The following is a 14789-nucleotide window of genomic DNA, read 5'->3' on the forward strand; positions in this document are numbered from 1 at the left end:
ATGGGGAAAATCCCAGTTTCTTAAGCACTCAGACCAGCTTCTGGAGTACCAACAACGACGTTGCACTTAAAATTGCCTTTTTTTCCCCAAATGTGATGCTCAGACGTGCATGGATAAATGTACTAAGCTGCTACCAAGTGATTAGCACATTAGACATTAGATAACAAGCAGCCAAACAGGTGTACCTAACACTAGTGAGTATATGCAATATTCAAAAAATCTTCAGGTCTGCTTTTTAACGTTAAGGTACTTTATTGCTGCCCAACAACCCCAGATTTATTTCAGAAGTCTGCACTGCATTATAGCACAGATAAAAATCTGTTTTTCCATTAAGCCAAAGCAGATATTCTGCCTGATTCCAGGTGATCTACTTTACATTAACCATGTTACAGTCCCATCACAGTTGACTTTCACTATATAATGACTGAGCTAATGGTGCGTAAACAAATTAAAAGTAAAAAAGCACATAAAATATATCAACAATGAAATTATTTCAAGCATATTTAAAGTTAGTGCCATACAGATTTTCTTTAAATAAGCAAAAAAAACAACAACAAAAAACAAACCCTCTTAACAGTAGGCTACCACCAGATGGCGCTGTCACACAAAACATCTCATCTGCCCGGAGGATTTCTAGTCATTCTAAGGGGATAAAGCTTGACATTCTCCGTGCAAAGGATTATTCTGCGTGTTTCGTCTGCTGTGTGTGTTTCCGGCAAGGAAAAAAAAAAAGAAATGCATCATCTGAGGTCCTATTCAGCCTCAAAGTGTCGCTGTACTGTAATCGAGGCAGGCGACCTTGTTTTCATTCCCGGGGAAAAGTGCTCATTATTCCACTCAGTGTTTCTCGTGGAGGAGTGCTCGTGTACTTGAAGTGTAAAGCACAGTGGGGAAGATCCCGTCCACCTCAGAGATCGTGTCGGCGATGAAAGAGCCATCACTCCTGCCTGTTTTCGATGTTATGGACCAGCAAGATTATAATTCCTTTATAATTATAATAATAAAGATTCATATTTTATGCCAAACTAGAAAAAACAGGGAGTCTGTTTTGAGCAGAGCATATTTTCTTTACATATAAATTCATTTATATAAATATATTTTCTATTAAAACAGTCTGAAAGCTTCAACTTCAATTTTAATATAACTTTATCACTCACACACCTGGTTTCCAACATAAAACATGATACTGGCAAGAGTTAGTCAGCTGTATCAGTCACACCTGTAGGGAAATCATGAACACAGTTAATGCAACACCTTCTGTGCACATTGCAGGTGCAGGAAATGTGAACCAGTGGCGATTCTAAGTTTAAACTTTTAGGGGGGCTTAGCTCTCATTCATGATACCAGCAGTTCCTTGTAAATAAAATTAATGGAATATACTGTTTGCAAATATAATCAGCCCTTTTTGCATTTGCACAACTCAGTTCAGTTGGATACACATTACAGTGTCACCTTCAAAAGCAATCTAAGCAGTTGGATGACCTATTGTAATGTCTGAGAATAATTCAGAGTGAATAATCAGATCTAATCCACCTGGTTTAACCAATTTTAGGTTCGAGCTTTTTTTTTTTTGAGCTTAGGTTTAGATATCAAACCCGAGGCTAACCCTAGAAGAGCAGGTTGCAGAGCCAAAACTGATTACAGTACAGCACAGTGCTTAGTGGTGTCATCATCAATGAATGTGGGTAAAACAAAAGCTACAGCTTTATAATTTTTGGTGAATTTGACTACATGTCCACACTTACTGGTTTCATTTTGCTCTTTCTCTGTCTTTGTGCCGTCACCCAAAAGTTAAATGTTACAGTGAATAAAAGACATAAACGGATCCATATCAGTTCATAGCATAATTCAAACTGAGTAAAGCCTGCAGCTGGACATTGATCTGGAGCTGTACTGTAAACAAACAATGGGCAAACTGGGCTTGCCCCTTTTATGGGCAAGCCCAGTTTGCCCATAAAAGGAATTTCTTTTCTTTTTTACAAACTAAAAAAATAAAGTATATGTGAGCAGACTAGAGAATCATAATGATTTAGGCTACATTAGCCAAATTTGTTTATGTTATTTTGTCAAATAAAAACAAGCAGATGCTTTATAAGTCACAGTGATTTCCACGTGTTATCAGAACAGTTTGTACTTCTGCTATATTCCAGTTAAAGTGTGTTTTAAATCCACATCACTGATTTGTGTCATTACATTACCTCTTCATTAGGGGTGCACTGATAAATGGGTCTAAACTTATTGAAAAAAACTTCAATTATGTTTAATTTTGCTGACATAAAAGCAGTTAAATTAAAAGTTACTAAAGATACTAAAGTCAGCTTATCATTTGTGGGCTGATGGCAACGTCTTGTGGTGGTTTCCTAAAAGAAAATCAAAAGGAAACGCTCTTTGGGACCATTGCACGTGACAGTATGAAGTAGGGCAATATCAGAGACTTTAAATGAGAAGGACTTTGGTAATAATCAGGGGAAAATATCTCTTCATTTCCAAATGTCCTGCACAGAATGTTTTGAGTGCAGAGTACAAGAAAACTGAAGGAAAGGAAAGTGAGAACGATTTATTTTCACTTTCTCACAGGATGAAATATAAAGCACATGTATGTGTTAAAAAGATTAATAATAAATAAAATATATAATAAAAAATATCTCATGAGACTTTTGAAATATATTTAAGCTTTTATCCTTGGAAATGTTGTATTTAAATTAAAATATATTTGTTATTCACATCCTAAATACCAAGCCTGCCATCTGCACAGTTTATTGTTTTTTTTATTTATTTATAAGTTACTGTTTATTTGAAAATGTCAGACCACCTCCCAGCATCACTAATGTGTCCCACATTGTTTCTCTCAAACTGTGTCTTTGCCTCGTGGTTATTTTATGCATTTAAAAAGTAATTCTAAACTAATAATATGTATTTTTTTTATATGTTTTATAGAGTAATGTATATATAATGCAGTGGAAAGTATTTTCCCTCTTCTTATTATTTTGCATATTTCCCACTTTTTTCTCATGTTTCAGATAATCTGATTTTTTTATATTAAACAAACCTGAGTAATTGTCTTTAAATAATCATTTTATTTATCAAGAGGAAAAAAGTTATCCAAACCTACCTCTCCCTGTTACCTAATAACTATTTGTGCCACCCCAGGTAGCAAGAACTGCAACCAAGCATTTACAACAACTCACGATGAGGATTTTTTAGTCCACACTTTAAGGTCATTCTAAAGCATCTCAATTGCATTTAAGTCCTGACTGCGGTTAAGAAAACTGACAGAGTTTTCTTAATTTGTGGATAATGACTCTCACCGTGGTTTTCTAAAGCCCCAAAGCCTTAGAAACGACTTTATAACCATTTCCAGACTGATAAATGCCAGTTTCTCATTTGTTCTGGAGTTTCTTTGGATTTTGGCACGATGTGCTGCTTTTTGAGATCTTTTATTTTGTTTTACTTTGTCAGACAAGGCCAGGTAGTTTTTTTTTTTTTTTTTACCCCTTAACAAATGACATAATCATTTAAAAACTGCATTTTTTTTTTGTTTTCCTGGGTTATCTTTGTCTAATATTAAAACGTGTTTGACGATCTGAAACACGAAAGTCTGACAAATATGCAAAATAAATAATAATAAATAAATAAAATAAATTAACATAAGAAAGTAGAAAGGAGATAAATACTTTTTCCACAGCAGTGAATATTATAGATACTTTGAAGGATGCAGTAATATCCTATATTCTTAGTTATTACTGGATCTATTTATGAATTAGTTTATTCATTTACCGCATATGTAGAAATAGCAAGGATTGTTGGGTCAAACCTTATTAAAAAAGTCAGTAATGAACTTTCATGAGTAGTTATTAGTTATTATATAGTTGTCATATTCCTGCCTTTCGCGCTATTTTGTGAATTACATTTCAATACGTCCTCAGCAATGGGGCACATGCGCACTGGCCGGTGGATCCCTCTCTGACCACGACAGACGATCTTCGGAGTTGTGTGTGTGTGTGTAGTGTGTGCGCTCCACTCCCGCTGGCTGCTATGACCTAGCTACCGGACGACACTTTCCGTTTTTCCACGCTGACCCTTCCGCCTCAAACTGCAGTCCCCACACTCAACGTTACGGTCGTTTATGGTCGCATTACCGCCACTTTTTCATCGTAGCTGCTGGCCTCCAGGGCTAGCTGGCTAGCAGAGAGGGGGTGACGGAGTGGAGCCAGCTGGTCGGACTGAGAAACGGCAGCGTTAGCAAACAAGCTAATTAGCGAGAAAGACTCAGCCTGGATTATTGCCTTTAATCAAAAGAGAGCACAGGTCTGCGGCTTCACCCACTGCGGCAAAAATGAAGATAACTGTGGATTTCGAGGAGTGTTTGAAAGACTCCCCAAGGTTCAGGTGAGTGATGACAGCCAGGCTTTTTTTATTGTCCCGTCCGCTGCTTTTTTATTTATTTATTTATCTCAGGGGTAAAAGTATACAGCTAGCCGCCTGCTAAACCCTCACGCCAATCAGCAGTAAGTAGCTAGCTGTTCGTCGCCTGCTACTTTTCTATTTTTGTCCCTAAGAGAGCTGGGGCCAGCCTGGGAGGCTGCTGCTGGGACCAGGAAACCAAACAGAGACTCGCGGAGAGTCGTGGTGCAGTGGAAAGCTGCTCCAGCGCCTGTTTTTTCCCCCAATATAAATTATGTAAACATAGTAAAATACATTAAATATGAACGCAGAGATTAGAGTCTATCCCAGGATCCTTGACTGGCATGACCCTGCGTGATAGTGTATTTTTTCATGACAGCCAGCTTTGTGTTTACTGTGCGCAGCACTGCATCTGTAATTCACTTTTCTGTTTGATCACACTTATATTTCTAATTAGACCCAATGTCTATTTTCACTGTCCGCTCATTATCTTGCTTTTAAAGTAACCTGACACATTCATGATCGTTTCCATATAAAGACATATTAGTAGCGTCAGTAAGCTTCTTTCCTCCTTCAGTTACGAGCTGATCAGTGAAAAAAAGACAAATCACTGGTGACTTTACAAATAGTATTACCGTCTATGTGACGTGTTCTCTGTGTGGTCATTTCTGAAATCACCCCCCCCCCCCCCCCCCACACACACACACACACACACACATACTTCTTCTGAAATTTGTGTAAAAATGGCTCTCACCTCCCTCCTCTAACAGTGGCCTTGAACTGTCCAGTGTTTTGAGAAAGCATCTTCCCCTCTTCCTCCCTCTTCCTCCCTGCACAGCCCCTCGCGCTCCCTTGCTGCTGCTGCAACATCCTCTCTCACAAAAACGAGGAACAGATGTTCAAAAGTTGTTGTTGCAGTTGTTGTTTTTCTGAGACTGAGCATTTCCTTTAGGATTGTATTCATAGGGCTGAACAAAGGGGAAATGTCCCAGTCGGTCGTTGTTGCCTGGTTTAAGGCTGTGTGACCATGATTGCTCCCTTTAACTTACTGTTTTAAATTGGACACATTATTACTATTAAAGCGCTCTAACTGGTGTGCTGCTTAGTGTGTCAGCTCATTGGTATTTGAGGTGTTCGAGGTGCTGCATGCTGCCACAGGCTTTGAAGCCCTCACCTTTTTGCGTCATCACACTTACGTTTGCTTTCATTGATTGTGGATAACAGAGCGCTGAGTCACTGCATACAGTTTGAAGTTTTCTATGTCAGCGAGGCAGTTTTTCAAACAAAGAAAGGAAACTGTTCAGTGGGAGTGCAGAGGCTTTGTTTGCGATGTATATCCAGCAGAATCTGAAATACTGCCGTCTTTCCCTACTGAAAGTCACTCATTTGTATACAAGACTTGCCTGACTGTTCTTATTTATGTTAGTAAATAAAAACAGTCATCATCATGCGCCAGGTCCGAGCATCTTTTAAGGTAATTCATTGCAAGGCTGCAGCAGTATAAAAAGGCTTGGCACTTATTTTTCTTAATTAGAGCTTTTCTTTTTCCCGGCACTGAGGCGGTGTGCAGGTGGTGTGTGATTGACCTTTCTCTGACCTGTAACTTTGCTGCGGCACCTGTTACAGCAGCTAAATGACACCATTACCTTGTCCTTGCTTTTTTCCAAAAACAAATGCACAAAAGATGTGAAAAGTGGTAATCTGTTGATCAGTTAGACGATGTTTGATGAATATATACTCGTACACAGAATATGATCAGGATTTGGGGTTACCTTGGGCTTTAAAAAGGTGCTCTTTTTCTGACTTCTGTAGACCAAAGAATCTGTTGATTAATCCTGTAAAACATTAACCTAAAGTCAAAATTAATCATTAGACTTTACAGTAGTTCTCGTTCTGTCTGTTTAAATGTAAATAACTCTGCTTCTCTGCCTGTCCCTATCAAAAGTATAAAAGTTATCACTTTTATTGAGGGAATTCTTGGAGGGGTTTGGATGCAGCAGGCAAAGTACTAGGCCTAGTTTGTGACAAATAAACAACAAGCAGTGAGTTTCTCCTCCAGGACTACTGAACCTGCCATCGGTTGCACTGAACTTGCCGGTGCCACCGATGTCGGTGCTATTTGACCAGAGTACATGTAATCTTGCACCACTGAAGGACATCAAGGATAGAACCTGTAGGAACGTAACTTAGTGCTTAACTCAATGATTTCACTATAGTACTTTTTCTAGTAGTAGTTTTCTAGCAGTTTTTCTTCTCCAGTTATTTCTATGTTATGCTGCTTGGTGCTTCTACTGTTCTACATTTTGGATTTTTTTGCCAGCCATTTGCCATTGACATTTTGCCAGCTTTATAATCCACACTAAAACCAAAGCATTGCATTACTATGGATCAAACTATGAAATATAATAAGTCAACAGCTGCAACATTAAAGTCATAATGATTTGGACAAGTGCCATTCTAAATGGTAAACACATTTAGTTTGAGTCAACACCTGGATTTTACTTAGCAAAGTGTAAGAGCCTTACATTGGTCTAGGATACTTTTTAGTTACTTTTGGTCTAGGTGTGGGATCAGCATCATCATGTACCACCCAAAAAATTGAGGTCAGCTGAATATATTGAGTGACCAGGTTTTTTCTTCCCTGTGGAAATGGTACATTGACAAACTCAGGTGTTTGACATTGCATAAGCACACCAAATGCTGAAGGTGATCCAATGAAATATTAGAGATTGTGGGGGGTTGTTTTTGGTCAGGGCAGTGTGTTTTGATATTACAGCCTGTGCACTGTTAAGCTGCTTAAGCAGGATTCTAACTTTTACTTAAGTAAAAAGTCAACATACTTTTTTCCACTTTGCAAAACAAACAAACAAACAAACAAACAATTATCAAATATAAAGTTACGTTTAAACTTTCGTGCAGCACCACTTTCAATTGGACAATTTCTATCCCACTTTTTTTACACTGATTGTATTTCTCATCAAATATTCTGATTTCCTTTGGGCACCTCTATTTTGTTCTTAGCCCGCTCTGTCCCACCCTGGTTTATAAACTTATGGAAACGCCCATGCATCCAGCTGACAGTGGATCCCCAGAGCTGAGCTGCAGCTCAGAATGGCGGGGCTGGAGGCTGTGGGATGAGAGACTTGCAGTAGAAAAAGCTGAATCATATTGAGGGCCGCCACGGCAACCTGGCCCGTGAGTCAGCTGGTAACATGAGACAGGAATGGTCGGTGTTAGTTGGCTAGCAGCAACTGAACTTTCAGAATGAGAGCAAGAGGATTGTTTTTAAATGTGTCACCAAATGTATATGATGAGGTAAAATCTGTGAGTAGGAAACGCCACTGTATGGGCAGATGTGATACAACACATAGAACTTGACAAAGGTTGTTGTTACTTTTTGTCAAAAAACTCCAGTTTGTGTTTTATTCTGTTAATCTAATTCACATCCACTTCCCATGATTGTCTGAGCAAGGTAACAATATAGCCCTGTCTCTGTTTGTGCTTTTTTGTGACCTTTGCCCCCCTTTTGGATGAGTCATCAGTTAGCATTTCCTGACTTAAACACTGCTGTAGGTTCATCATTGCTCCATAGTTATTAGAGATTACGGCACCATAGTTTTCCACTTCGACCACCGCAGCTCTGCTGCCGTTTATCCAACCCCCCTCTCGTTGTGTTTGGCCAGGGAAGACGACGACGACGCAGGAGACACAGAGTATGGATAAAAACATGTAATACGCACCAGCGTGAATTAGCTCTCACTTGCTCAACATCTGTTTCCAGTTTGGTGTTTGCTTTCAACTTGGTGCTGGAGAATATGGAGCCCCCAAATGTAGAGAGGGTTGTTTTTAAGTGGTATTTTGGCACACCCCACTTACTTTTTTTGTTTTTTTTTTTCATCCTCATTTTTGTTGGAGAAACTGTCTTTGGTTGTAAACCATGTGTTCGGGCTGCATGAGAGGTTCACTAGTGCAAAAAAGTTATGTATTTTTGGCAGTAAACCCTAGTAGCCTAGTTTTCCACTTGAGAATAGATGTTGGACTCGAGAGCTTCCTGGCTCCTCTTCAAGTATGATAGTTAAAAATTCCCTCCAGAGTGCAGCAGCTTTTCTCTCCACGAGTATAGGAACAGATGTTTTACATATTTTATATGCTGTTCCACTCTGCAATGCCCCCAACAAAAGCAATTATCTGTAGTGTCTTTTTATATGAAATAAGCAATGTGGGGGTAGCTTAAGGACCTCGAAAGTTATGGATACTTTAGGCTCCATTTATTAAACTGATCATAACATCTGTAAAACTGAAATGTTTCCAGTTTTTTTAAATAGGACACACAAGAAATTATCCCATCAAGAAAATTATAGTATGATGGAAATGTTTTCAGACTAGTTGTCGAGGTGAGGTAATTTCTGTAAGTGGCAGAAAAGTTCTCCTTGTTGTTGCCGTTCCTTTTAATCATTATTACACGAGTACGTGCTCCTGATTGGGTGTGTGACCATGCAGTGCGATACATCCTGATTAGCTTCCCATGGGAGTCCACCTGTGGGCTTGTTATCATGCTGGGCTATTTGCAGTTTGATTTAATTAAGCTCTGGTCCATTTCCTTTTAATGGTTATCAATCAAGCCAATTAAAATGAATGAAATGTGAGGACTGAGGCTGCTCTTTATATCACATAAATACCCGTGTAAATACTTTAACTTTCAAGTATACAATTATTTTATCAGAGAGGATGAAGCAGAGAGAAACTGTTGTTAATTTTTTCTAATTAAGAAAATTTATCTCTCTAAAAACGCTTTTTCAAAACCTCAGATTTTGTGGATTTTACACATTGCCTTAGGTATATAATTATTAACTCTGGATTTTTTTATGAGGCAGACTTTTCACTGCCTATAAGTGATTAATCCGTTAAATGAGAGAATATTGTGTAAGTCATTAAGAAAATACTTTTGTTGTAATTATTATTTATAGCTCTCCAAATACATAATATTGTTGAACAATAATTGTTGATGATATCGTTTTCCCCTCGTCTACAGCAAATACAGTTAAGCCTGTAACTTTGTGGACATGGGCACAATTTTTGTAGTGTTGCCATCTTTACATCATTAAAGTAGATTTTAATTCAAACAATCAACATATGATTATCCAAACTAGTCAGTTAATATTAGGGAGTTAGTATTGTAATAATTGTTTAGGGGTTCACAGCTAGTTTTATACACAGTCCCCTATTTTCAGTGGCTCAAAATTGATTGGATAATTGAGTGATAATCAGTTTCACGGCTCAGTGAGCTGTTAATGCAAGTAAAGGGGATCTTCACAGGAGGCTAGTATTCTTTAGGCTGAAATCCAAACTAAAAATAAAGTAAATAATTAAGGAGTGGCCACATTAACAATCTATTTCATTCTTTAAAAGAAGGAATGCACTGGCCAGCTGTGAGGCAACTATTGTGGGTGATCTGTGACTTCCAGAGTTTACATTAAGGTGCAAACCTCTGGGTACACTCGAGATCAACAAGACCAGTTTAGACATTGGCAGAAAACATCTAAAAGAGCCTGAAAAAAATGAAGGTTAACTTGCACCAGAATGATGGAAAGAAAAAAGTATGGAGAAGGAGCCAAAGTAGCGGTCTGTCAAACATCATGAGAGTAATGCTGTGGCATGGGCATGTACGGCTGCTAGTGGAACCAGGTCACTAGTGTTTATTGGAGATGTGACTGCTGATAGAATTAGCAGGATTAACTTTGAAGTGTACAGGTTTATACCCTCTACTCAGATTCAGCCAAATGCTGTAAAAGCTGATTGTACATCACTTCAGTCATAGGGATAATGACACAAAGCAGCTGCAAAGACAACCCAGGGGCTTCTAAAGGGAAATAAAAGAGATATTCTTCAATGGCTAAGTTAGTCGCAACAGAGTACGCTTTTCAGTTACTGAAGACAAAACCGAAGGCAGTAGAGAGACCCACAAACAAACAGCAACTGAAGGTGGCTGCTGTAAAGGTGATGTCCATGGTTTCTACACCTCCGGGAGTTGCTGACTGCAACGTATTAAAAAAATAATCATTAGATCAACAATTATGTTAGTTACTGAAAATGTAAATGGGGATTGACTTTAATTCCTAAACGTGTCATTATTAGTGGTGCAACGGATCAAAAATCTCACGGTTCGGATCGGATCACGGTTTTAAGTCACGGATCGGATCAATTTTCGGATCAGCAAAAATAGAAAAAAAAAGACAAAAATTCGACTCGCCATTTACTTATTTAAGTATTTTTTGCCTATTAAAAAACATTCAACTGAAGACTCATTCCACGCACTTATATAAAAACAAATTAAGGTGCAATATGGACATTATGGACCATGCTGGGCATCCTCTGCATCCTCTGCACACGGCCATAAACAACCAGAGGAGTCTGTTCAGTGACAGGTTGCTTCTCCCAAAGTCAAGGACCAGCAGACTTAAAAAGTCCTTTGTCCCACACGTCATTAATCTGTTTAACTCCTTGCTGGAGGGGAGAGGGAGGGGAAACGGGGACAAAGGAGGGGGGAACAAGTAAGCTGTAGTGCCTTTTCACTGTGCAATAGTTTTTGTTAATATCCAACGGTGTAATAGACTCACAATACTTGAAATGTGCCGTTCCCTTGTATTCTTATTCCTATTTATTCTATTTATCCCTTTTGTATACTCTGTATTTATATATGTGTATATTTCTGCTCACATTCTGCAACTTTTGTCGGTGCTGTGCTACTGGAAACTGAATTTCCCGGAGGAACCCACCCGAGGGATAAATAAAGTTTCATCTAATGTAATCTATAGGGCAGTACAGGGCTTTGTATCTACCACTCCGCTGTGATATAACGAGCGGTCACGGTCACGTGGCTTTCCGTTGCCCTGGAGCTCCATCCATTTGTAGTTTGATCAACAGAAGATGGCTGGGACAGCTCAGCCATAGCTTTAAACTTCTCCTGCTCATACATGCTTGGAACGATCTTGTCACACTGAAGTGGACGCGCAACGAGATATCATAGCGTGGCTCAAGCACGTTCATCACAGTTTAAACCCCTTGTTTTGCACAACGGAATACGGCGTCCCGTCTGCAGCTAAACACCCCGATAGCTTTTGTAATAGCTTTAGCCCAGTCGGACTGGGCAGCAAAGGGCTGCTTAAATGCCGCAAACTCCTCTGCTCCGCCACTTGGATCGCTAGCGCTAACTAACGCTTGACAGACCCACCCACGCGCACCATACACATACTTTTTTTTTTCTTTTTCGAATCTTCGGATCACGTGCGTACCGAACCGTGGAGTGGGATCGGTTCGGATTTCGGATCAACCGTGATCCGCTGCACCACTAGTCATTATCCAAAAAACCTACTGACTAGGGCTGCACGATTTTGCATAAAATGAGAATCACGATTTTTTGGCTTAGAATTGAGATCACGATTCTCTCACGATTTTCTTTTCCAGTATAAATATTTATTGCACTTATTAACTGCACATCAACTTCGTAACAGTTGAGACTGAACATAAAAACAATAAATAAACATAAAAACAACAAATGTCTCACGTTTTGTTGTTGCCGCAAAATGTTGTACTGCTTGAAATTCCGTCTCCACCGTTGCTCGACACTGCGTGTATAGAGCAGGTAGTGCAACAATAGAAAAATAGTTGCGGGACGGCACTGTGTAGCGTTTGTCTAGGGTGTTGATCATTTTCCTAAATCCCTCGTTTTGCACAGTGTTGATGGGAGCCATATCTTTGGTCAGGTGATAAGTAATAGCCTCCGTATTTTCTTTGTGCCTGCGGGAGTTCGACGGGTATAGGGAAGCGCTGTATAAGGTTCCCTATACCCGTTATTGTTGTTTGGGTGGTTGACCGGGACGGATTTTCTCCTGTCACTTTCTCGTCATCCCTGACGTGCTCTCCTTTGTTTTTTCCCTGCCAATTTTAGCAGCCAGCTTCAGTATCACGTGGTATAAGGCTCCGCCCTCGTCATTTGTTGAGCAGGAAGAGTGAGCGCTTGTTTTCATGCAGATTACGTCCCGGATCAAAATGCGGTACAATCGTCGTCGTCTTTTTTTTTTTTTTTAAATCGTTGTCATTTGGAAATGAGATCACACATAAGTATGAATCGAGATCGCGATTTTCTAACGATTAATCGTGCAGCCTTACTACTGACCTAACTGTATGTGAGCACATTAATCTGTGGATCACATTAACGCCACCGTCTAGTGAAAATGCTGGAGTTTCCACTCTTTCTCATCAGTGCGTTTCCTTCCTGCTACTTCCTTGTGACATAGGAAGACCAAATGTGAAGCTGGCCTTGATGTTTAGTCAATCCCACACCAGAATTTCCAAAAGCTAGTAAGCATTTATCTTTAAATAATGACTTCATCTTGTTGACGATGCCGACACGTGTTTGTGTGTATGTGTCTAATGGTGGGTTTTTACCACTGGAGGACCCCCTTCTGTGACAGCACTGCTCCACTCTCTAACAATTACAGGATCTACGTCACGGGACTGAATCTCACCCCATTCTTCATGTTTCCAACTGTTTGCCTCTACCACCACTGTTATTTCAGTCCAGTGGAATAAACCCTTTTCATGCAAAGTGGTCAGCTTTTCTGAGAGAAGTAATGAAGTAAAAAAACAAAACAAAAAAAGCAAACTGTGTAAAATAATCTTCCTTCTGTATTTTAAGAAGTTCTTGGCAGAAGTAAGACAAGACGAGGGAGGCTGCAGGACAGTGCGCTAGATATATTTGGAAGACATCAAAGTAAAGATGTAATGCCGGGCTGACACATCTAAATTGGATTAGTAATAGTAATTTAGAAGTAAGCCTGCTTGGGGCTAACTATGAAGTTTGAGCTATTTTATTTGGAAAATAATATTGTTATCAACTAGGGAAACTTCCCTGTATTCTCTTGAATATGGCTTTAAATGGCTTATTGTCACTGGAGGTAGAGGAGCTCGGTATTTCTGTGTCAACAGTGCATATTAACTTCCTGAAATCAGATAATTGGTGAACCGAGAAGTCATTTTACTTCTGTATGACCATTACATGATAAATAGTTGTTCCGATATTGTGCAACGGGGGAACAGATTTTCAACCAAACCGGTGCTTCTGCATTGCACAGTATTCTCCAGTGAGACAGAAATACGTGTAAAGTATATTCTTTGATGTCTCCTTTTGTCTTTGAAGTGTTGAGGTCCGTACCGCAGGCCTGAAGAAGACTCGGTAGCAACATGAATGACAAACCTGTTCGGCCGCCTGACTTCTTTATGTAGAGTAGACACAAGCAGCTGGGCAGATGCCAGCCGCCTCACGGAGCTCCAGGGGTGGAATTATTTGCTTTTTGGAGTGTGGTCACTGAATCACTGCTAAAGAATTAGGTGTCTCCTTTTCTTTTTATACAGTATTTTACTATCCAGACAAATCATTGACTCTAGTGCTTGTAGACTAGCACAGTAAAAGTCCGGAGCTGTTGTTAGTGTTGTTGGCAGTGTTAGAATCTTAGTCACCCCCTGCTAAAATAACCTTTTTATGTGGATGTTTACTCAAAAGCTTTAAGAGGCAGAATGTCAGGCGACTAACTAGAACTGATTCAAATGACTTGAATTAATTTCCTAAAGTATGGAAGCAAGCTATTGTTTACTGTCTACTGTTGTTAGATTGCTGGCTTACAAAATGGAAGATCATGTTAAAAGATATGTAGAGTAATATAAGAATATTGTAATATTGGCATTTATATTCCAAGCAGGAGGCTTCTGTTTTGATGTACAGTGGTGTGGAGTCCTATCTGACATAAGCTTTTGGATCAGTGCCTTTTTGGGTCAACATAAAGGGAAGCAGGACATAAACATGGCCTCGCTGAAGCTGAAATTGCCTCTGATGTGGTTTACAAAGCAGACTTTTTTTTTCTCCCCGTTTTACTTCTTCATGGCCTGTAGTCTGTCTTATACCACACGTCTCTCCCTATTTAGCTCTGGCTTGATCCTCACACCCACTCCGCACTTAAACCAGGCTTAGTTCCCTAATTTTTATTGTTTCATGTAATAAAAAAGCTAGTAGTCATGTGGATATTTCCTGGAATTTATTCTTGGATGCCTTGTCACAGAGGGAGGAAGAGAGTGCTTTTTTTAAGCTTTAATGGTTTGGAATATGGATATGTTTTCTTTAGATCTTGAATGAGCAGCACCAGCTATGGACCAGCAGGGATCTGGTATCTCTATGCATCATAACCCTTCCAAATAGTTTGCACAGTTTTCTGTTGTTGAATGATACCATAGTTCAGAGAGTTTGCATTTTGTTTTATCTACTGGTTACACTCTGTGAATGCTGTTTTTGCACAAACTACCTCTCTTGTTCTGTTTTTGGAGACCAGAAT

The 14789-nt window shown here is 39.4% G+C and overlaps 1 protein-coding gene across 2 annotated transcripts in view; it reads left to right on the plus strand.

Moving 5' to 3' along the window:
• Positions 1-3944: 3944 nt before the first annotated feature.
• The window catches only part of LOC146372570 (arf-GAP with coiled-coil, ANK repeat and PH domain-containing protein 2-like), a 50654-nt gene continuing 39809 nt past the window's right edge, over positions 3945-14789 (plus strand). Inside the window, exon 1 of one of the 2 annotated variants that reach the window (XM_084954101.1) lies at positions 3945-4389. In XM_084954101.1, the coding sequence (XP_084810227.1) occupies positions 4337-4389 (53 nt within the window). In that variant the 5' untranslated portion in view covers positions 3945-4336. The remainder of the gene's footprint in view (positions 4390-14789) is intronic. The other variant, XM_084954099.1, reaches the window with a different exon arrangement.

This window comes from Perissodus microlepis, chromosome 15 (genome assembly GCF_051167445.1).
Source record: "Perissodus microlepis isolate ML-2025 ecotype Zambia chromosome 15, ASM5116744v1, whole genome shotgun sequence".
Taxonomy (NCBI): domain Eukaryota; kingdom Metazoa; phylum Chordata; class Actinopteri; order Cichliformes; family Cichlidae; genus Perissodus; species Perissodus microlepis.